Source organism: Corvus cornix, chromosome 19, assembly GCF_000738735.6.
Source record: "Corvus cornix cornix isolate S_Up_H32 chromosome 19, ASM73873v5, whole genome shotgun sequence".
Classification (NCBI taxonomy): Eukaryota; Metazoa; Chordata; class Aves; order Passeriformes; family Corvidae; genus Corvus; species Corvus cornix.
In genome coordinates this window covers 10,378,263-10,402,062 of record NC_046348.1, presented here as the reverse complement: position 1 = coordinate 10,402,062, position 23,800 = coordinate 10,378,263, and the positions used below count along the sequence as shown (strand labels likewise).

Genomic DNA, 23,800 nt, shown 5'->3' with positions numbered 1-23,800 from the left:
TCATTGCAGCAGGATTGGGGTGCGGAACAGTGTTTATAAAACAAACTAGTCCTTGTGCAGAAGCCAGCATCCCACAGAAACCCTGCCTGCCTTACTCAGGTGGTTCTAATCTGAAATAATTACTTGGCTAAACAGTTGCTGCCTGACAACTCTACCAGATTTCCCATGGGATCTTACACAACCTTTGTCCTTTATGAAACTATTGTAATATGTAAGGAAAAGGTCATGGGATTCATCCACCCTATTTCTAAACTGCTCCAATGGAAGTCCTTATTTAGCATTGAAACAATAAACCCCATGCAATACTTAGCCGTGCCTGCCACAGCTCCTCTGCTGTAAGTCATTTGTGGGTTTCCTGTGTTTCTGGAAATGTTAATATCAACGTTTGTGCTGCTCAGAGATCCAGGTCTGTCTGAAAGCGCTGCTGTGAGCAAAAGAGAGGATACTCACTGATCAGAGATGAGTCCTTAGCTGTTAGATTCCCAGGAGAGCACTAGGTCTCTCTCTGCAAAATGTAAACTGGTTCTCACCCAAAGGCCCTTGAGTTTTGTGGTGCTACAAGGAACACGAGCACTGTGACCTGGGGAGTTATTTCTGTGTCTCTGGGAGGAGCTGTGTGCCTGGCCCTGCTGAGGGTCCCAGGCTTGTGCTGTGGTCACAATGGGAACTCCTGGAGACGTTGGGGATTAGGCTTCACCTTGCGGTGTCCCACCACAGCAGGAAGAGGCTTGTAAACGTGGTACATTATTATAAATAGTCTCACTAATGAGGAGAGCTTGTGTACTTGGTCTAACACTATCATTTGTGTCCTGGGAGAAAGGTTAGAGCAAACAGAGGAACTGCTGCAGGCAGAGCTGGGAGAAGCAGCTTTCAGAGGTGGTGAAAGGGGAGCTGGGATGTTGTTTTCTTACCCCACTTCCATAAATCAGAGCTTTTGGTGAACACAGCCTGAGGGGACCCTTCAATAAGCCTCTCCTGCAAGACCCCACATTGAAGCCCTACTTGCTGACCCAGGGCTGGAACAGTGATCTTGCAGAAACAGGCTCATGGCAAGCCCAGCTTTTAGCTCAGCTCATGAAGGAGCTTAAATAAGCAGATTTGCAGCTCACATGTGCTTGTAACACTGTCATGGCTTTAGAGAGAGCTCTGTAAGCATCTGTCTGGGAGCACAAACCAGGCCTCACCAGCTTAGCCTGCAATGCTGCAGGCAGACAGTATTGATAAATCAGTTGAAGTACCAGAACACTTTTATACAAGTTTTTAATAAAAAATTCAACAAAAATATATATAATCAGGCATTTTATGCAATGCATACATTCTTTGTATCTGCAGGTACAGATAAATAACAGAAGGCAAAACCAAGTATTTTGCTTATCTTTGGCCATTAACCAATAATCACCCCCAAACGGATATTATAGGGTTAAAGGATAATAAACCGAATCTGTAAATGTCTCTCATTACAGACACAGTATCAGGCAATAATACAGTAGTCAGATTTTCAGAAATGTATGGAAATAGTTCTCTAACACTGCCCAATACTGAAATTTCACCTGGTTTGCTGCTATGGAACATAAGGCCTTCAGCTGACTCAGGCACGGTCCTGGGTTACATTAGATACACTCCAGTCCTTATTAACCTCCTTCCCTTCCCCACACCCTGCTCTCTACAAAGCTACACTGTACCTCTTCACAAATAAACTAGCGAAAGTCTGACGTGGGGGGCAGCTTTCTGGACCCCAACCAATGTACAGAAGGAAGCTTAACTGCTCTGTAAGTCAACAGTTTTCCTACCTCAGTGTGCCAGAACAGCTGTCCTTCCACTTACAGCACAGATGCATCATGGCTCTACCAAAGCAATATATACATGAGACACATGAAAAATCACACAAGCAATTCTTAAAGGTACATTGATAACATGTAGCAGCTTATGTCTATATATGTACATGTTTTCACAGTTATATTTTAGAAAATTGAGAACACCAGGAATACTTCTACTGTGTTTTCTATAAATAGTAAAAAAATTACCTGTCAGGCATTTTGATAAAATAGTATTTAGGTTATCACTTTAAATAGCTCTTGAAAACCTGTAGAGTTTTAAGCTTAAAGGCTGTACAGTTTGAGGATTCTGCAAAGTGTTTGTAGCTAGTTTCAGCAGCTGGGCCACCTCCCAGCTGTTAGGGTTTTTTTTCTTCTCAAAAAACTCAAATCTGGTAACAAAGGAACTCCACCACTTTGCACGGGATAGGCAAGTTCTTGACTTGGCTGGTGGGCATCACCCTGCGGATGGCCATGCGACACAGGTGCTGCAGGCTGGACACCTGGCTGGGGGTTGCCCAGAAGTACACGCTGCCGTCCTGGGTCCTGCACAAAACCCCACAAAACCCTCCAGGTTATTCCACTTGGATCAGTTCAGCCTGCTACCAACTCACACGCACGACTAGGTAGGGGACTTGCTGGTGCTCAGTTCCAGCTGCTCCAGATTCTCATTTACTCCAGATTCTGATTTACTCCAGTTCCTATTTTAAGCTACAGCAGCACAATAAGCAACTTGTCTATGCAACAGGAGCAGATCTCCTAGCAGCTACTGCTGTGCCACCTGACACGCAGCAACTGCCCTCAGCTATCTGATGGGCTTCTTCCAATCCACATGTTTAGGGTCTCTCATGTATTTATTTTTAAAGATAAGAAATTAGTTTATCAGCTGATGGATTTTACTGCTATTCCAGGCATGTTTAAACAAATAGTACCAGTCAGAAGCACCAGGTTGCAAGTCACAACTGAAGATTTTCAGAACACTGAGCCATTGTTTTCAATCTTTTGTGTTACCTTTGTATTTTAGAAAGGAAAAGAAGTCTGTACTTGCCCTGCAGCCAGAACACTGCCATCGGTAGAGAAAGTGCAGCAGAGCCCATTGTTCAGAGGTGCAACTTGTACAGGGTATTCTTCATCAATTCTCCAGAACCTGACCATTCTGAGGGGGAAGGACAACATAGGAAGTTATCAGAGTAGGTTTTAAATTCTGCTTGGTGTTTTCTCTGTGCTGCACAAGAAACTAGTCTGGAGCACAGCTTGGGCGCCAAGAGCGCCAAGAGCCCAAGCTGACAGTGCTGAGAGGCTCCTGTCCTAGAGCAGGAACGCAGGAGGGGTACCAGCCCTGTCCCCACACTCACTTGTCGTCGGCCAGGCTGGCCACGTGCAGCCCGTCGTGGCTGAAGCACACGGAGCGCACCCAGCGGTCGTTGGCACCGCCCGCGAAGATCGGCGTGGGCGCGGGGAACAGGTGCCTGCGGACACACAGGGACACGCTCAGTGACGGTGCCACGTCTGGAGCTGGGGAGGGCCCCTCAGCCAGGACAGCAGAGCTCAGGCATTAACAAACAAACAGTGTTTAACCAGTTAGTCATGGATTCAGGAGTGCAGACTGAACTGCTGTGTCTTTTGTGAGCTCTTCAGCTTTGTTGAACAACTTGGTACACATTAAAATACCTGTGCTGTAAATTCTCTCTCAGAGGAGAGAGAAACCTCCAGCCTCTGCCACTTCAGCATTTCCATCAGCTACTGCTCTTTTCCAAGTCCAATTTACAGCTATGTACACAAACCCACTGATTTTCAGTTAGTCATCTCCACTCTGGGAGAAAGTTTCCATGTTTGACTGCTTTACTTACCCAAATTCCCTAAGAATCACTCCAATATGTGGATCCCAGACATAGACTCGAGTATCATAAGATGCAGTAGCCAGTAATGCTCCATCAGGAGAAAACTCACAAGCTACAACATCATTGTGATGTCCTTCAAGTTTCCGTAACATGGAGTATTTATCCATATCCCAGAGGAAAACCTGCAATTAAATGAGCTGATGTTATAGCTCTGCTCAGAGAAGCAATGAAGCACTTAATTTGTTTTTTAAGTATAGCTAGTCTTATTTAGGATTATATTAAAATCAGGTATTATGAATTACTACAATTAAGAAATATGCTCAGTGTCATACTCAGATTAAAATCAAGGTTTTTTAAAAAAATAATTAAAGCAGACATGCAAGTTCTAACTCAAATTTGTTAAATGTTATTAACAAAATAAGCCAAAATATAAGATAAAGGCAACACAATTTAACCATGTAGCTTACTGAAATTCATGTATTACAAAACTATTTTATTAAAATATTCAGAAATAAATAGGGTTAAGCTCTACAGTCCCCTCTTTCCAGTAACTACCAAAATTTTAAGAAATATACAGACAGAAAATGTAAGGTTAACATATTGTTACTCCAGTGGCATCCCTTTGAGTTTAAGATCACTTGTTTACAATTGCTTGGATCACCAACGTCAGCCTAGGAAGAGAAACAGATACTGCAAGCAAAAAGAATTTTCACAGCCAAAAGTTATGTCTTTGGCAAAACAACAGGGAAGTCTAACCACATTATTAGAAAGAATTTAGGCATTTAAAATCAAGTCAACAGTAAAAAACAACATTAATATTACAATTTACCCAGCTAATTGCACAGTGTATTATAAGAATTGATAGAATGTTACAATATGCTGAGATTTTACATGCAGTTGTACATTATATATAATCAAAATAAAGACTGTGCAGAATTACTGAATAGGACCCATCCATGTACTGCAGCATGGTTTTATAGGAATGTAAGTCATCAGCAAAAGCTGTTATGTCCCTCAAAGAGCTCATTAGCAGCCTTGATTTTTCCCTTGACAGTTTTACTGCACAGGCTAAATTGTGACATCTTGGATAAATTTATGTTTGACCAAAACAAACTCAGCCTTAGTGCCTCCCACACGGCCTAACTCTGAACCATTTTACAATCCGCTACAAACATGTTCACTAATTTTTCCAAGGAGACCCCAACATTCCATAAAACTGGAAACTAAGTTTGAGGAGTCAATGTGTTTCACTGCTGTGAAAATTATTGAAAAAAACAACAACAACCAAAAAAAAAAAAAAAAAAAAAAAAAGCAAGCAAGCAAGCAGACAGTGGACATGGAGCAGCACCTGCGTACGTACAGGACCCCTTGCAGCCGAGGGCAAGGTTACTTCGTCCTACGGTACAGACGGTACAGCTCGCCGGGCTGGCGGCCAGAGCTGCCACTCTCTGCCCGCCAACACCACTGTGCTCCTCAGAGTGGTGCCAGCTTAACTCAATCACACCAATATTGCTGCCACCACCTGTGACAGGGAAAGCAAGAAGCTTATGGAAAACACACAGCCTCCAGACAGCAATGTACACATCCCCCTCTGCTCCACTACTGAGCCAAACCCCAGACCTCGGCTGTTCTCACCGAGGTGGACAGTGCATCTGAGCACTCCCACAGTGGTGATGTCCAGTGCCTGAACTGGGCCTTCAAAGTCTTGTTAAACTGCCTACAGAGCCCCTGGAACCAGGCTGAACACCCCTTTCTGGTTTGCTCTAATTCTTCAGTGCCAGGAGTAGCTTATGGCATACATGCATTACCTGCACTGCTTTCAGTTCTCTACCAGGGCATTAGGATAGGATGGAAGCAAAACCAGCGTGCTCCTCTTCCTGCTAACTCTTAGGTGCCATTGGTATGGGAAAACAGGGAGAAACGTCTTTGTTCAGCAGGAGGTGCCCTGACTGGCTCAGACTTTCTAAAGTCTTTCTCACTGAGCACGAAACAGGAAGGACAAAATCAAAACCAAAATAGTTTTACGCATTCATCTAAGTATCTTTTAACACTGGCTTTAGTGGTCTTTGTTTTATGCCATGACCCTGTGGAGACCTATTCCTCAACAGTTACAGCCTCTTCAACTAAAAGCAGTGCAAGTTCCATTCACAAATCAGGGTCTCAATGCACCATTTGCCAGTTTAATTTCATGCACTTTTACATCATCATCAAACATTAGAAGTTCATGACACCGAGCACAAGCTTAATGTTACTTAGATTTAAAATGATTACACACACAATTCAGGAGAATTAAGGAACAAGAAACTCTGACACATACTGCTTTACTAGCTCCAACAGAACAGAGGATGGAGGAGTCTGGAGAGAAGGCACAGCCATACACCCAGTTCGGATGGCCTCTCAACACCTTCATCATGTTTCCTAAACAAAAGACACTGCTGTAAGAATTCGTTAAATATTACAAAATTCAGATTGAAAAACTTTTCCAAATTAGTTATTCCTTTCTAAAATTTTCTATTATTTTCCCAAACGTCTTGAAGAGTCATCCTACACAGATATAAAGCCCCTGGGATGCAGCCTCTAATCCCAGGACCCTATTCAGAAAAGTCACTTCATGCACTCTTAGCTCAGCCCAATACCTGCCTCCAGGGTTTAGACAGATAAAGAATTCCAGGGGAGTGCAGAGTGAGTGACTCACAGAACATACAGTTTTTAAGCAACTCTGACCAAACTGAGTCTAGAGCAATAAAAGAGGTGAGTACATGGATACTTCTCTCAGGTATTAGGGCAGATAAAGTCCAGACATGTACCATCATCTTTCAGGTCCCACACTCGCAGGGTTTTGTCTCTGGACGCAGACACAAGAATCAGGCTGCCATCGGGGGCAAAGGTTAAATCTCTGACAACTTCTGTGTGGTCCATCAGGTTAAGGAGGAGTTTTCCTGTTACATGAGAACACCACACTTTAAAATGAAGGACTGTACTTAGATCAAATGCTTTATGGATACAAATATTGAATATAAATATTGAATATAGAATCACAGCACGTAAAGACAATTTTCTTTGTAGAAATGCTCCCTACAATGAGCAGCACATGGATCCTTTCACTCTCCTGTATTGAGAGACAACTCCCTGAAAAGCTACAAAATCTATATACTAGAATCTCAGAAATAAGGCAGGACTTGTCTTTTGATAGACATACCTGTTCTAAGCTTCAATTTAAAAGGACAAGTTACTCAATAATCATTATTTTTTAAAATGAGTTCTCTCCAACCTAGCAGCTGTGCTACCAGCAAAACTCAAAGTCCCTAAATTCAGATTAAGTCTTTTTGAGTCATTAATTTTCTTTTTTAAAAAATAAGAGGTCCTCATCAACATAAACCAGCAACTTCATGCTTTTAAAGTATGGTAAAACTAAGAAGTCTTTTGAGTAAAAAACCAATGTATGTATGCACACATTTAATTATTTTGCATCTTCCATGTCTCACGTCTCAAAGCATGAGCTGCCTCTCTTGTTCCTTTGGCAGTTTTTCGTTACTTCTGGCTGCAGGAGCTCATGCTTTTTAAAATATTTTTTAACTTGTATTCGAGGTTCAGTTCCCAGTTACAATTCTATAACCAATTCCTGCTGTGTACTAACGATATTATTACTGCATAAAGTGAGAGTTGGCACTTCAGTGCAACAAGGAGCGTTTGGACAACGCTCTCAGGACACGGTGGCAGTGCTGGGGTGTCCTGTGCCGGGCCAGGAGCTGGACTGGACGATCCCCACGTGTCCCTGCAGCTCAGGATATCCCGGTGTGCTGTGAGCCCCTCTCCCACCCACCTGTGTAGACATCCCAGATCTTGATGCGGCCGTTGTTGAGGCCGGTGGCGAGGAGCAGCTGGTCCTGCCCGAACTTGAAACGGTGCCACTCGATGTTGACGCAGCGGCTCTGCTTCTCGGGCACCGAGGAGCCGAAGGCCAGGCTCCACACGATGTCCCCGCAGTCGATGATGTGCTCGCAGGGCTTGTTCTTCTGGCCGTTCTCGCTGCTCTGCCTCGGCAGCCTCGTGCTGACAGCGTTCGCACCATTCTTTGTGCCGTGCAACAGGCTGCAAAGAGAACAAAAGGCACAAAAATAAGCGCAGGTTATCTTGAAAAACAAACATTTCTTCAAGGTGCAGTGAAATCTGGGAGTTGTCATAATGTACATCTCTGAGGCGCAAAATGGCGCATTTTTACTTTAAAATTATAAAAGCAGCTTTTTCTTGTAACTGTGAAAAATTACCAGCACCTGGAAACCTTCCAACACAAAGTAAGACTAATATTCTGTATACGCTTTTACCTCTGTAGAGAGCAAGACACTAACATAACCTATTACAAAACCCAACAGTTTTAAAGCATTTACAGAAAAATGAGCCACAAAAATTTCTAGGACTTTCTGCTAAATGAGTGAGAAGTTCTCTGCAATTCCCTTACATGTGTTAAACCCTGAAAAGAGATACTGAGTGTCCAGCACATGGAAAACAATTAACCACCCCCAAAAGGGGGAAAAAATGGGTCAGAGAAATGTAACCAGCTACAGAACTGCAGGGGCTGGCTACCAACTTCGCTAACATGCAACCTGCAAGTGCCAATAAAATGTGTATTTTGGAACTCCACTTGCATTCTAACAAGGATGATAAGGAAAGAGGTCTGCCTTTAAGTAAATTCCTAAAACATAAAGCCAAACAGCATTGTGATAGGAAATTTAAAGGGCCAGATCTGCCCACATCTCTAAATTCCCTTCTCTTTCTAAGTTCCTCTTATTTTAGAGCATCTGAATTGATTAACAAGTTACTCCTCCACTGGCTTTGTGAGGTTGCAATAGTTGTTCCTCTTGCTGACCACACAGGAAGAGACAAAACAGCTGTTATTTTAAGGAATTAGTTTTTCCCCAAGGTGTCAAAGCCTAAAAGACCAATACATGCGTTTTAATCGATTTGAAGCTATCTCCTGTTTTTAAACCCTCCTGTTTTTCAGGTGCACTGAAAGCCATAGGAGTTTGTCTTACAAGTTGTTGAGGCACTGTGCCCAGGGGACCAGCTTCACTATGCGATGTCCCTGTGACCACGCCAGGTACGAGCCATCGGGAGCGAACGCGACCGTCCAGTTCTCCCGGCCGCACTTCTTGTCGAAGGGAGACGTGGGGGCCAGGAGCTCTCCTACCGTGCGCGACCGAGCTGGGGGACAGAGGAGATCCGTGTGAGAGGGGGATCGTGCAGCGCCTTACGCAGGCTGCACGGGCACCCGCCGCCTCACGGCGACTAACGCGAGCGGGAGGGAGCCCGGTGTCACCGTACAACCCAGCAGGGATGAGCCCCCGCAGGGGAACACGCGGTGTTGAACCAACTGCTCGCACTGTGCGCGACACCGCACCCGGTACGGGCGATGCCGCCGGGCCCGCGCCTGCCCACGGCCGGGAGAACGGGCCGGCGGCCGGGAAAGGCTCCGTGCGCCGGGAAAGGCTCCGTGCGCCGGGAAAGGCTCCGTGCGCCGGGATCCCGCCCGTTACCCGCGAGCAGCCCCGAGCGCGCCGCTGTGCTGCGGGATGGGCTGAGCGCCCGCCCACCCCCGCCCGAGCCCGGGCCGAGCGCGGGGCCCGGCCGCGCTGCTCCCGCCCGCCCTCCCCGCTCACCGATGAGCTTCTCGTTGACACTCGGGGGAAAGCTGGCCATGGACGGGCGGCCTGAGGAACGGCGGGGCTGCCACGGAGCGGGACCGGCGGGCGCGGGCTAGGCTGGGCAAGATGGCGGCGGCGGGCGGCGGGGCGGGGCGGGGCGGGGCGGGCGGGGAATGCTCCGCGGGGCCGGGCGGGCGGGGCCGCTGCCAGGGGAGCCCGGCCCGGCCTGCTCTGCTCTGCCCTGCCCTGCTCTGCCCTGCCTTTCCCTGCTCTGCTCTGCCTTGCCCTGCTCTGCCTTGCTCTGCTCTGCTCTGCCCTGCCCTGCTCTGCCTTTCCCTGCTCTGCTCTGCCTTGCCCTGCTCTGCCTTGCTCTGCTCTGCCCTGCCCTGCTCTGCCTTTCCCTGCTCTGCTCTGCCTTTCCCTGCTCTGCTCTGCCTTGCCCTGCTCTGCTCTGCCTTGCCCTGCTCTGCCTTGCTCTGCTCTGCCCGGCCCTGCCCGCCCCAGCCGTTCGCGCTCCTGCCCCCCGTCCGCTGCCCCTGCCCGGCCGTGCCGCTGTCCCGGCCCGGTTCACAGCCTGACCCCCGTCAGCCCCGTCCTCCCGCCGTGTGCCTCCCTGGTTCAGGGGCTGGAGGAGTCTCCTGCTCTTTAGGGTTTCTTTCTGACCGTGTATAGTTCAGCATTTAAACGCAGCAGGATCTGGTTTATAATAAAATTTTGCTGTTGATGAGGTTGTTCACAAACAAGCTGGAGAAAGAGGCCCTGAGAGCGCCTCGTTCTCTGTGACTTTGTATTAACATGTCTATGCACTCCTCTCTCGTTCCATATCCTCTTTTCTCCTTTTGCGTATCTAAGTTCTGCCCCTCTTCTAGACGAAGTCACTCTTCCTCGTTCTCTCTATGGACTTCAGAGAAGGGCCCAGCAGGATAATTAACTGCAGATAATAACTGTGATTTCATTCCAAAGCAGTGGCCTCACTGGCAGACGCACTGCAATAGCCATGGGATCAGCTACTCAGCTGTAGCAACAGCCAGGAATTATCCCAGGGTGAGCAAGGCCAGCGAAGCATTTTTTAAACCATGCAGTGACACAATGTCAAAGAAAGGAGCAGGGAGAAGTTTGGGACTTTCTTGGTGATGTGAACGCTAGCACGATTAGCACTGGTTTGTATAAATGCCCCTAGCACATCGTAGCATTTATTTGATACAGCATAATCCTGTTCCTGCCCTGTCCATCCCCCACTGCCAGCAGAGGGAAGAGCCCCGAGCAGCTCTCTGCAGCCAATCCCTGGACACCTCCTTGGAACAAGGCAGACTTGTAGCCAGTGAATATTGTGAAATGCTGCTTGGAGTTGCTCATGGGTTATGAATGTTTGAGTCAGGCCAGCCCAGAGCTGAGCTGACTCACGTAAGGGTTCTCCAGAGGGTCTGAGCCTCGCTCAGAGCCAGCACATGCTGGGTTCTGTTTGCTGACCCTGGGGGCTCTTGCAGCCAGCAAACTGCAGCTTTGGGTTACTCAGCTTTGCAGGGGTGTTACCACACTGCTGCCTTTCTCACGTTTTTTTTAAGAAGAAAAGTATTTTGCAATTTATTATTTCTTTATGTCTCTCTTCCTGTAAGTACTGCTCCAACAGTTGAAGTTTCTTCCTCAGTGAGCTTTCTGCTCATTAGCGTAGTACATTTGAGGCCAGAGGAGATAATTAGCTCATTTAGTCTGGTCTTTGTACAACAGAGGAATATAATTTAATCTAATTTCACACACCTTCAAACAGTGAGGATTTCCAGCCTTTACAACACTGGGGTCCAAATGCTGGTCCAAATGCTGGTCTTTGGACTTTCCAGTCCACGTTTTGTGTGTAATGGACACAAAGGCAAACTGGGATATGGAAAACCCCAGGGGTTTGCAAGCTTGTTAGAAATTGTTTGGTGTCACAGGCTGTCCTAGGGACACTGGTAGCACCTTCTGTTTTCAGGCTGGGTTGCAAGGGCCGTTGTCCTTGTGTCTGAAGCCAGAGTGGGAGGGGTGCAAGCTGCCAACTCATCCTCTCTGCTCAGTAAATGTATCTTTCTGAAATTCAGTTTAAACTTGAGGAGATAAAGAAGCTACACTTCCTTTCCTCGGGACTCTTGCTGTGTTTATTTTCCTTGCAAGTGGCGTGTGTGGGGTGATTTTTCAGATGATTGTTCAGTTCTTCCCGGGTGAGGTGTAGCTGTGGGATCCAGGGTGTCACACTCCAGGCTGTGAGACGCTGCCAGGGCCTGCAGCGGGTGACTCAGGCTGATTTATGGGTTTTCCATTATCTTCCTTTACAGATGCAGCTGCCAAGCCTGCACAGGGCTGCTCAGCTGGGAAGCTCACAAACTTGATGCCATCTTTCTCCATCAAGTCTTTACTCACTGCAATAAGCTTTCACAAGTGAAAGGGCTTTTGTCCTCCTTGCCTGTCTTGGAAATACCTTCCGGGATCCAGGCTATGGAGCTTTTCCCTGGGCTGCTGGAGCACCGGGATCTGCTGATTTCACATTCCTGTATTCTGACAGGGTGAATTCAGTTCTACCCATTTCTTTTGCTTTGTCTTCTCAAGGCCCACAAGTTATGTTCCTCCTCCTCAGAGTTGTCATTCTGTACAGCACTCCTGGCAAATTAGGAACAGTTAGGGCCAGTCACACTTTAAGTCCAAGGTAGCTCATCTGTGCAATAGTGCTTGCCATTAAAAATTATGCTATTTTTAGTCTACACTGTTAATAATTCACAAGCTCCTGTTTGTTTTGAGAACCTTCTGGGGATGGAGAAAGTTCAGCCTCAGTTTGTGGAGGCAGAAGAGAAGGTGAAAGGAGAAAACAGAATGGAAGAAAGAAGGAGAGGGCAAAGAAGGTTGAAGAGGAAAAGGGCTCACAGTGCAGTGAATGGTGAGCAGCAGGGGAGTTGGACAGGAAAGTGCTGCCAGGAGTTGGACTTCAATGATCCTTGTGGGTTCCTTCCTATTCAGGACATTCTGTGAGTCTATGATCCTAAGGAGGTCCAAGTGACAGCCCCCCCAAGCTGAAGGGTTAAAAGCTCGACATACCAATAAAGCAACCGCCCAGCCCTGCAAGGAGCTGTTAGAGTGAACGAGACCTTGCGTATGGGGCTTTGCCAGCTCGTGGTCTGTAAATGCATTTTCAAAACTCTCAGCAGTCTTTGCCCCTGAGTGTCTGCTGCCCCCCTTGCTGCAGTTGTTCCTGCCATGAGATGCTGCTGGGCCTGGCACCGTTTCAGCTGTTGCTTCATTTCACATACGTGTTGTTGTTTGCCTGGTGGCTTCGAGCAGTATTGGCACCACTGTGGCCCTGGAGAGTTTGCAGTCTAAATAGACAAGGCAAACAGCAGTTGGGAGGAGGAACAGGGGGATGAGGCCACTTTCTCAGGGTCATCATGGAGCAGCCAGGAGCACAACTGTGTGATTTTCCCACAGGCACCAGATAAGGCTGCCTCCATTTCTGGAATTCTGGGCTGTCATTTCTCTCTCCCCTTTTCTCTGTTGCTCTGTGACTTATTTACCGTTGATTCTTGTGAAAAATTTTAGGTGATTCTAAATTGATGTACATCTGGTACTTAAGGGGTTAATTTGTAAAGGTCTGCTAAAAGAGTGTGCAGTGGAAAAGCTGCACAGATGGAATATCAGACTATGGGAATTTTTCTCTGCGTTCTTTTGGTCTCGTGGGGATTTTATCATTTTTGGAGCACATCTTTTATAATAAATAGAGCAGATGGCTCAGTGTATGTGGGGAATTCAGTGCTTCCATGATGAGTCGCTGCACTGAAATAACAGAGACAGAAGTTTGGGGTTATTCCTTTTAGATTCAAACCATCCCTTCTCTGTAAGACAGCCATGAGTGCCTTGTAAGGGAGCTGCTTTCAGAAATATCTGTGCTAAATTTACCCTCTGAGGGTATGAGAGGTCTTATCTCAGATGGCTGAAGTGACACTGAGAGTTCTGAGCTGTCCTAAACAAGGGCAGGGGAGAAGGTTCCCTGTGTTACAGAGGAAGCAGGTCAGCCTAGCCTGGGCTCATGTACTCCCACCCTCACGTGTGCCAGCACAACCTCCAATATCCCTGCCTCTACCACACAGCTATTTCACTTCTTCCTTAAAGCATCCTGTCTGGAACATGCTGGGTTTGTGTGTTCCTCTCCAGGCTGTTTGCTGTGAGCTCAGCTGGCAGAGGGGTGTCCGGGCCAGGGAGGAGCAGCTCAACGCCGGCAGGCACAGAATCTGCTGTTCCTTCTAATGTAATTGTATCTAATTATATCTGTATATTTCCAGTGCTGCAAAGCCCCAAGTCTGTGACTTTAACCAGGGTTAAAAATATTTTGCCTGGGCCAGTAAAGCCAGTGGGACCACGTGGCCTCATGGCCAAGGCACGGGAGGTAGAATCAGAAGCACTAAGGCTGTCTTCCTAACTTTGCTGCTTCCTAACTTTTGCCTTCTGGGGGAATTTGAACTGCAACAAGCCTTGTCTGCCAGATTTAAAATAGCCTTTCTTGGACTGCTTATCCTCCCTCCTGTCATGCATATCATTCCCTGCTCCTGCTCAGTACAGCAGAGCCAGAAGAGCTGAATGTCTCAGTGGGTAACAAGTTGTGCCTTTCAAAGCAAAAATGCTGCCTCTGCAAGTGCTGAGGAGCCGACTGCTCGATTCTCCTGGTGCCATCAGGCATTGGCCAAACCCAGCTGGGATTGGGAAGCTGGTGTAAGACCAGAGGAATGCAAAGCAGTCACATAACAAGTCGGAAAAAGGGCTGTGTCCTGGCCAGCTCTGAGTGTACAGATCACAAGACAGCAGAGAGTGTTCTGAATTGTTCCAAACCCAAATGCTTTTGTGTTAATATGAAATGTTTACCTTTTTTTTTTTTTTTTAATATATGACCCAAGGCAGAACTTTACAGTGGTTGCTGTTAACCTGGGGTGCAGGCAGTATTAAACTGCTGAATATGTTCACAATGGAAAGAATATTTTTGGTTGTTTTTTCTTCTTTTTTTAATCTGTATTTTGGCATTGGACCATCATGATTGTCCAGAGGGAAAATCAACGGCATGAAGGGTGTCAGTGTAAATGTCAATAAATCATCCATAAATTCAATTTATAGAAAAGCAGGTTGAGTTTAATAGGAAAAACAAATGGGATAGACTTCCTACATTCTGTAGAGAAGATCAATAAAATAATCAGGACAGAAGAAGTCAGCATGTTGGGGAATTGCAGGGCTGTGTGTGACAGCTTCTGCCTGGAAACAGCCGAGGCTGCATTCCTGCTGCAGGGAGTTGGGAAAGAGCAGGTTGCTTATAGATAAAGAGTGTTTGCTCACAGATCAAACAGCTCGAGGTGGGCCTGAGCTGGTGTGGAACCGAGCTTGAAAATATTTGGGTAGCTTGTGTTCAGCCCTGTTGTTACAGGGAACATGTGCAGAGGGCTATGGAGGAGGTGAAGAATCTGAGAGAAATGGACATCCTTTGAAGGTGGAGGTTGGACAAGTAAACTTCTCCTAGCCCCTATTTTTGGGTTGTAAAAATATTGTAAATAGGTATAAGAGTGAGGGGGGAACACAGGAACTTGCCTTCTGTGGTACCCTGGGCATGTGGGGCTGTGCTTGCCCGGTGCGTGCAGAGTGAGGCCGGCGTGAAGCGGTTCATGGTGGCACCCTGTGCACAGACACACGGGGAGGGGGCTTTAAGCAGAGCTGGCCATGCTGTGCCTTTCGGTGATGCCCTCTCCAGGTCTGGCTGCCCCCAGGTCTCTGTTCCCCACACTCCTGTGCAGGTGTGAGTGCTGGTCTGCTCGCAGCTTTCCGGGGCTGGGAGAATGCTCTGTGAAGAGACACGGTTAAACTCACACTGCAAATGGAGCTGTGATCATGTGCATGTGCCTTATGTGAGCACAGCCCATTCCACAGGGTAAAGGAATAAGCCACAGCAACACAGACCCCACTGCCTGGCTGCCCCACACCACAGGCTTTGTTTCTTTATGTCTATTCCTAAACAGCCCTGGGTACAGAGGCACCAGGGCTGTGCCTGTCTAATTCACTTCCTGCATCACCTTTCTCTCCACTGCATGTCTGGCTCTGTCAGCCAGCCAGGGTCACTCCAGTGAGTCTGAGAGCTCTTAAGGGAAGGCCCTGCCCTCTGCATTAACGTAATTGCAGGTTATTTGTGAGATTCCTTCCATGGCTTACTTCCTGAAGGTCTGGCGCAGAAATCCGGTTTTGTAATTTGAGCCCTAACGAGTGGCTGGATGTAATTATGGTCTCCATTATCCCAGCAGTCTCTGTAGTGTGGAAAGTAAAAGCTGTGTTGCCACTAGCACTGAAAATACAGCAGTTGGCAGCTAATGAGTCCCGTGTGCAAGCAGCGCGTGGGCAGTGTGTACACAGGTAGGACACAGGTTCACTGGGGCCTGCTCTGCTCTGTTTATAAATGTTTCCTGAAAGAGGCTGACGAGATTTCTGGTTATACTCTCATTAAAGCTCACCAGAAGGCACAGATAGCACACAAAGTTTGTAACAAATAAGGTTAATAGATTCCCCACTAAAGCAAAGCAGGATTTGTGGGAGCATAATTTACCTTTCTGCCAGATGTCATAAATGGGGGATGAGCTGGACGTGCTCAGATCTACAGACACAGGGATCAGCTGCAGAACAAAGGGACTCACGGCGTGCCAAGGCAGCTGAATACTGGGAATGGCTTGGGAATGCTCTGGTCACTGGGAAAAGGCTGCTGGGAACCAAAGACGGGATAGAGAGCACATTCCTGCCAGACCTGCCATGTAAGCCAATCTGCAGCCATGCTGCGAGGCTGCATCCTGCCGGAGACAGGCCAGCTGCTGTCCGAGGCTCTGGGGAAGGGGCAGTTTCCAGGAAGGGCCCTGGTCTGGGGGAGTCTGAGGCCGGCCCTGTGGTGCTGCCTGGCTGTTCCATCCTTTCAGGCTGCAGGGATGGGATTGCTTTTCCATCTGTGCCTGTGCAGCACTAATTCAAAGAGTCTGGGATGCAGTGGGAGCCCTGACGAGCCCCTGCAGTGCAAACAGCACGTTGTGTAGTAAAGGCTGAGTTACACAACTCAGGCAGACTTACTCACACTCAATCTACATGCAGCTTCTAATCTTTACACTGCAGTTGGAGTCCCTTCCATGCTCCTGGGTCAAAGCCTTCCAGCTCCCACATGGCTCAATCCAGGCCCTTTTTTGGGCTGCATTTGAAGGCTGTTCAGCCGTGACTGTGCAAAAAATGGGTGAAATTTTCTTTTTTTAAATTTAAATTGAGATCCATACATGGAAGGAAAAGATGAATTGACCACTTGAATCCCACCAGTCTAACACAAGAAAATATTTAAAGTGCAATTCCATTACACAAGCTGGAGGAAGCTTGTGAGCTACACAGCTGTAATCTTTTCCTTTCCTTCCTTACTGAGCCTGGAAGCATTGCCCTCTTGCCTTCTTTCTGTTGGAGCCTGCTTTTCCTGTCATACTGCATACTCTGAGAGAGCTTGGCATTTTTCCCTTCCCTCTGCAGCTCTGGAATGTTTTCTTGCTGTTTCTTAATCCCTGTTATGACTGCAAGTAAGGCAGAGGTGGTGTCCTTTGTTTTGCTGCTGCTTTTAAGTCACATGATGATATTTGGGAAATCCATGGATCTGCAGCACTGCAAAATTACACCCACGATGAAAAACGAGTCCAAAAATGCAAAGCAGGTTAATGAGACCTTAAAGGGTCAGGTTCAGGTTTACGGCAAGGAGAGCTATTAATGGCTAGCAGTTTGGTTCTCCAACCTTGTCATTGCCCATGTGGCCAGAGAATTTAAAAAATAAATACAAAGACTGGATCTGTGTTTGGATGCCAGCTGGGGGCTCACCAGGAAAGTGCAAATGTAACCCTGGTGTTCACAAGAGGGGCACAGCTCCAGCGTAAGCTTCATCCCCAGTTTCTGGCTCCATTTAACAGCAGCTCAAAGGCACCATGACCGAGGCCTCTGTGCTGCTCAGCATTATTTGGAAGCCCAGCAAAGCAGCACATGTTTTATCCAAAGGATATTGCCATGTACCATCCATCCAAACTGCTGGATATCTACTGCAAGTAAGCTTTTTCAAAGTTTTATTTTAGAAAAGCTTGTGTGGGCTTAAGCAGCAGTTGCAATTAAATAGGGCAGCATCAGCTAATGGCATGAGTCATGGGGAGGAAACTGAGCAGCAGTTGGGGAAAACTCTTCAGTAACAAAGACTCTTTATATTCATAAATTCATACAGGCTGACACCAGGCTTACACAGAGGTTGTTTAAGAAGCAGAAAACTCAGCTCTGATCTTGACATTCTCCCAGTTGTTAAAGACTTACCTTTCCATCAGACAATTCCTTTCCCTCCTCAGTCCCTCCCCTGCACCCCAGTTCTTAAGAAGACAGAGGAGGAAGGAAAGGCAATCTCTGATGGCTGGGCTGCTCCAGTGGCTTTTCTCCCCAGTGCACTGCATCCATGTTTAAGTTAAAATAAAGCCCAGTGTCCCATGTGTGAATGCTGCAGGTCTTTGCCAACCACTGACTCCACCTATGACAGTAAATCCCATTTCTGCCCCCAGCCCTTTGGTCAGTGCTGAACTGGCAGGAGGAGTGCTGTGGTGCAGCAGGGCTCAGACCCAGGGTGCTGCAACAAAGGCTACTCTTGAAGGATGTGCTGATGGTACTGAGTCCAAATCCTGGCTCCCAGACTATGTGATTATAATCTAAAATCAGCTGGTCTAACTGAGAAATAATGTCACTGAACTGAATGGGAATTGCACAGGCAAGTTTAATGTGATTTTATGGATAATCCTGCATTGCTTGCAGTGGAAACACTGCAGGATGCAGAGGAGGTGGGGACTGGGAACAAGCTGAAAGCTCCTCTTGCTGACCCTGTTGTGTGATAAACAAGAAAGGAAACAAAGTCAGGGAGGGGAAGTGATAAAATCGAATTATCCTTTGGGGCAATGTTCTAATCTAGGGTGAGCTGATTAGTCATCCAGAACAATTAAAATACTGCTTTATAATATTTAAGTAACTTAACCTCTGCAATGACTGCCGTATATGGGGATGGCATTACTCACTGGGGAAGGGAAAAGTAGATACACAAAATGATCTCATTCTGCTGAAGTCTTTAGAACATGAACACATACACTGGGAGTGATTGTGATCAAACAAACTTCAACTGGGACTCGACAAAGAGCTTGTTTATAGCTCCAAGGCAAACGGGCAGACACTAACAGGGCTGTGTCCCTTTCCCGTGCATGCATCAGCCTCCATTTCAGAAAATACTCTGCTCCATTAAGTGCAATTAGAATATCTGAACTCTTACGAGGCCTTGATAATAGACTATTTCTTTTATCAGATCAAGTATCAGGGATTAAACTCCCGGTGTTTTGCATCCAAATGAGATTTCTACTGGAACAGAAATATTTGCGTTTAGAGTTGATTGTGTGAAACATCGTGCTACAATTTGAATGATCCTTTGATGACTGGGCTTTTTGGGTTACAAGTTCCAATGTGAGTATTTTGTACAGAATCTCTAATTTCTCTGGAGCATAATCCATCATTCTGTGATTACCATTCATCTAGTCAGATCATTTGCTGTCTCTGTTCTTGTTTAACAGATCCTGTTGCAGTCCGGGAGGAACTGGGAAGCAGAGCACACAAAGGAAAATCCGTGGTTTACCCTACAGAAAAGGTTTCTTCACGTTTTGCAATGTATCCGCACGTGCCGGGTAAGTCAGTAAAACACGGTCCCGGAGCGAACACGAACCCAGCGCTCGCTGATGAACAATCGGGCTGTTCTTCGTGGCCAGCCCGAAGCGGAGAGGTTTAGCGGCCTCTAATGCCCTCTGATGGACAAATGCATCGGAGCGGCGTCCTCGGAGCCCGCGGAGAGTGGGGAGACACCGAAGTGTCTGAGCAGAGGAGGAGCTGCAGCTCTGCCAGGGAGGCCCCGGGCTCTCCTTGGGAGCCTGCCCGCTCCGGGTTAAACCCCGCCTTTAAGGGTTTGTGGCTGAGGAGTTTAAGTCACCTCTTACTAAAACCGGGGAGATCCCTTCCTTTCTCCCTGCCTTCCTCCTTTACTTAGGTTTGTTTGCTTGGCTTCTTTTAAGAACAGGGTGGAAATATTTTTGACCCTGATGACAGATTTGGCACAGTTCCCTCACAATGACACCCCATCCATCAGGAATTGGGATCAAACCTGTGCCTTACAGAGGAATGCTTCCAGAAGGGATGGGAGGTTTCTGGACCAAAGCTGATAAATAGAAACTGAAAAGTGTCACTCAGCGTATTTGAGCCTCTGCTGGAGTGTTTGACAAATGCTGGTGAAAATGCGAGACTGGGATGGGAGGAATGGAGAGAAAAAAGTCAAAGGAGGAAATAGAGTCAGAAGAAGAAAAGGTTTATAAATAAACTATTTGAGTTGAAAACACAAAGTAGAGGAAAGCAGAAGACAAAGATGTGAGCGGGCAAAAAAAAAAAAAAAATCCATATTGTCTGTCAAGAAGCCAAGAGAAGTGTCACCTCCAAGAGCCAGTTCAGGTGTAATTCCAGAAAGGCCCAGATCTCCTGGGTACAGTGTGGGTGATGTTCAGAAATTAACTGAATCTGAAATGGTAAAATGCATCAGAAAGGAAGGAAATGCCACAGGGCTTCTACCTTTGAAGGGGACTTTATTGAAGGTGTTGTTAGCTGATGGTGTCTATGACATAGGATCAGCACCTTCACTCCCCAGCAAGGACAAAGTGTGAGCTGAGAATTCCCTGAGGTTTTCCTGCAGACCTGGCCAGGTTGTTTTCACCGTGTGCCTCAACCTTCTCATCTGCTTCCTCGTCCTCTAACTCAGGCAAAAAGCAGAAGTGCCAGAATACCTCCAAGGCAGTGATTCAAGGGCCATTTTTGGCTGGATTAAAAACATCCATGGCTGGAAATTTCACGAGGGGGACTCCTCCCACACAGATAGATTTCCAGCTCACACTTTATGCCTTGGCTGTTCAGGCTCTAAAGCTCTGCTGAGAGGGAATAGAGACATGGCAGGGATTTCCCTGTGCCATGTGACTCCTGCCACTAGTGCCACTTTGACAACCACGATGGGAAATTTTTAGTGACGAAAAGTCATTGGCATTCACATCAAAACCTGACAACACTCTGTGGATGCCTTAGGCTACAATTCCTTGTTTTAGTTTACATAGAAGCTTAAGGAAGAACATAAAAAAGCTCTTGCTAAAGTGTCCTTAAAAATCCACAAGCAGGAGTTTGTCAAGACTGCTGTCAAGACTGCTGAAGAAATGGTGGCACAACTCAAGAGTTACCAGAAGCTGGGGAACTTGGAATGGTTCATCCTCCAACAATACCCAGCTGGCTGTTACAGACTGTCCTGTGTCTGCCTGGGGGAGGGCAGAATCAGGTGGGGGGTTCATGGACCCACAGGCAGGGTCTGGCACAAAAATTAATAGTAGAGATATTGTGGGGTTTTGGGGGCAACAGTGGGAGAATGGGTCTCCAGTCTAAATAATGGCTGAAATTTTTCTGTGAATTTGGGGAAACACTGTGAGAGTTTCCAACACCACCATTCAAACCCCTGCATCTAAAATCTGGGAATACTACAGCAAATCGTGTTTGCTTTTAGGGAACAGATTTGCTTTGGGAAAAACACTGCCAGAAGCAGGAAGAAGCACTGTTTGTTTTGTTTAGTACATTTTGAAGGGAAGAAATAGCCTGTCCTTTTCTACCTCAGTCAGGAGTTCCCAGGATGCTTCTCTCTGATCTAATCTTATCACCCCGATTTCTTTCTGGCATTTTGGGACATGTTTCTCACAACCATATCAGTCAGCTGAAGCCCTTTTCCTGCCCCTACATGAATTATTATTGTTTAGATTTTGGCAGAACGTAGAGATCCCTGTGAAGATTGTGGCTGGATTGCCTTCAGTGGAGATTATTCCTGCCTGATTACTGTGGGACACCGAGGGGTCAAATATATAAACAGTTGGAAAAGGAGACAAGAAGGGCCCAGCGGGGTCAGTTCTGCCTCCAGCAGGGAAACCCAGCCCCTAGGTTTAATTGTGAGTTAATAAACCGTCCTGGGTAAGAGCTGTGCTGCACTGAACCCGTGGGGTGTTTTGTGTTCATCTCTGTGCATTTGGTGTCCGTGTTTAGTGTTCTCTGCCTTTGCACTCCCTGTGACAAAGCCTTTGCTCTGACTCTGGGATCTCACCTGGTGCTGGCCCTGCCCCAGGTGTCCTCACACCCACAGCAAATCCGGTTGGAGCTGCAGTTCTTGGGAACAGAGCCCCAGCTTCCCCCTGGGGAGATTCTGGTGATGAAACAAAGCCCTGCACAGACCACGCAGGTGTGATTTGGGTACAGGACTGTATAACCAACACAGAGGAGGCTTTTCTGGAGCACCAGACAACAGTTAGCTTTGGAAACCTTCCTGAAGCAGGGTAGTGCTGGTCATGACTGCCCTAGGAGCAGAGGGATCAGTGGCTTCACTCCACAGCACACAGCAAATGGATGCTCCATGACCCAGGGCACTCCAGAGCCAGGGCTGGGCTCCCATCGGAGCCCGTGGGGATGCTCTCTGCATTTCCTGACAGGCAGAACCGCAGCATGTGCAGGCAGAAACGACTCATTATTCTTCAACCAGTTAATTGTTTTTTTTCTTAAATAAGATATTTGCAATTGATTTTCATCTTTTTATATAACATCTGCTCTTCCAATATTAGCTGTCACCCAAATTCCTGGATTTGATGCTAGAATGCAATGGAATTGTTTGTCCTGTAAATCCAAATTACAGGATTTTTATTGCTCATAATTTACAAGGAAAGTTAACTCAGGATAAATTTGATATTGCTATTGCTGGTAATAATTCCTGTGCTGTGATAACAGCAAGACTCTCTGAGTCACATCGAGGCCCTGGCTGAGTGGGGGGACAGAAATTCCGTTTGATTCTCCAGTTCTTCTGCCAATTTTAAATCCGCTGTTCCAGAGCCCTCACCTCAAGCTGCATCTTTATTTATATAATCAGAATTTCAACGGTACTGTAGCATGAAAGAACATTATTTTGTGCTTCTGTTTACCCAGAAGGAAAAACAAATTAACATTCCCAAGAAGGAAAGTGGAAGTGGATGTTTATTTGTGTGTATCCTACTTTTCTGAGTCACCGAGTAAACAGTTGGCCGGGGCTGGTGACCAGGCTGGGGACGAAGGTGCCACACTCGGATCTGCAGTTACTGTCAGAGTTCTGCAGTGAAGACTTGGAACGTTAACAGAATAAGTTAATTTATAGAAACACTCGGGTTTATATTTGAAAGGTAGAATACAGCTTTGCATTCCGGCCTGAGACAGCAAACCTGTGGGTGATCTGTCAAGCACAGCGGTTGGAGGTGGCCACCGCAGGGGGAATAAAGCATCGGCCAAGGGTCCTGTGGGCAAGGGGAGCGGAGATGGTCCTGTGAGATGCCGCGGACACGCTGGGCTCCGCGGGGCGGGCAGGTGGAACAGTCACCGACACCTGCGGCCAGGGCAGGGGCGGGGGCGCCAGCAGCTGCGGGGTAACTGCGCTCGGGGGGGGTTCCGAGGGCGGTTTGTGCCATTCCAGCGCTCGGGATGCCTTTTGCGGACCCCGCCCCGCGCAGGCCCCGCCCCCGCGCAGGCCCCGCCCCCGCGCAGGCCCAGGAGCGCGCGGGCGGGGGCGTTGCGCAGGCGCAGTGCGAGGCTCGGTGTGCCCCTGGCGCGGCGGGCGCGGCGGCGGGGGCGGCGCGCGCTCCCGCTTCCGGTGAGGTGTCATGGCGGGCCCCTCGCGCTGAGGGCCCGCGACACCGACCCCGCCCGTGCGCACCCGCCGCTCCCCGGGCGGGCGGCGGCGGCGGGACATGGCGGCGCACAAGCCCGTGGAGTGGGTGCAGGCCGTGGTGAACCGCTTCGACGAGCAGGTAGCGGGGGCGGCGGCACGTCCCCCTCCCCGGGCCGCGGGGAGGGCCGGGGGCGCGCGGCGGGGAAGCGGCCCCGCTCCCCGGGCGGGGGCGGCCGTGGCAGCGCCGCTCCTGCCGCCCCCCGCCCGTGCCGGGGCCGAGGCCCCGGGCCCCGGCGCCCTTTGTGCCAGGCGGGCCCGGGGCGGGGCCGGCGCTGCCGCCGCACGGGGGTCCCGGCGCTGCCCGGGCCCGGCGGCTCCAGGTGCGGTGCATCCGTCCTTGTGCCGGCAGCGGCGGCGAGGAGGGGCCTGGCTCTCCTTCGCTGCTTCTCCCCCGCCTCTCCCGAAGTGTCTCTGCTTTCTGTAGACATTCCTGTGAAATTCTCGTCCTTGCTTTACATCATCTGGCTCTCCAGAAGGGAGGCAAAGCCTCGAGAACGAGGTTTGGGAGGGCTGGAGGCACCGCAGCGGCGGTGCTGCCCCTGCCCCCCGGTGCAAGGGCGCTGTCGGTGTGCAGTCCCATCGCCAGCCCCGCGAGCACGGCTCTGGGGCGTGAGGAGGGGCCTCTAG

General features: G+C 48.2%; 2 protein-coding genes and 1 long non-coding RNA gene across 5 annotated transcripts in view; 2 read left to right on the top strand and 1 right to left on the bottom strand.

Annotated features, from left to right (window-relative positions):
- LOC120411031 overlaps window positions 1–21,772 on the top strand; it is a 44,516-nt gene extending 22,744 nt beyond the window's left edge. Inside the window, exons 1-3 of one of the 3 annotated variants that reach the window (XR_005603421.1) lie at window positions 18,324–18,831; window positions 18,939–19,049; window positions 20,571–21,772. This is a non-coding gene — a long non-coding RNA (uncharacterized LOC120411031). Of the gene's footprint in view, window positions 1–18,323; window positions 18,832–18,903; window positions 19,050–20,570 lie in introns of those variants that run through there. The other 2 variants (XR_005603422.1, XR_005603423.1) reach the window with 2 other exon arrangements.
- On the bottom strand, window positions 1,243–9,446 carry WSB1 (WD repeat and SOCS box containing 1). Its single transcript, XM_039563136.1, has 9 exons — window positions 9,313–9,446; window positions 8,689–8,857; window positions 7,479–7,747; window positions 6,463–6,594; window positions 5,973–6,073; window positions 3,665–3,837; window positions 3,170–3,283; window positions 2,863–2,970; window positions 1,243–2,360 (listed from the first exon to the last, which is right to left on the bottom strand). The coding sequence occupies exons 1-9, from the start codon at window positions 9,350–9,352 to the stop codon at window positions 2,201–2,203; spliced, it is 1,266 nt and encodes a 421-aa protein (XP_039419070.1). The 5' UTR covers window positions 9,353–9,446; the 3' UTR covers window positions 1,243–2,200.
- A 1,331-nt stretch (window positions 21,773–23,103) lies between the features above and the next one.
- The window catches only part of NF1 (neurofibromin 1), a 75,615-nt gene continuing 74,918 nt past the window's right edge, over window positions 23,104–23,800 (top strand). The window contains 1 exon segment of the mRNA XM_039563131.1: window positions 23,104–23,252. Within this exon segment, the coding sequence (XP_039419065.1) occupies window positions 23,193–23,252 (60 nt within the window). The 5' untranslated portion in view covers window positions 23,104–23,192.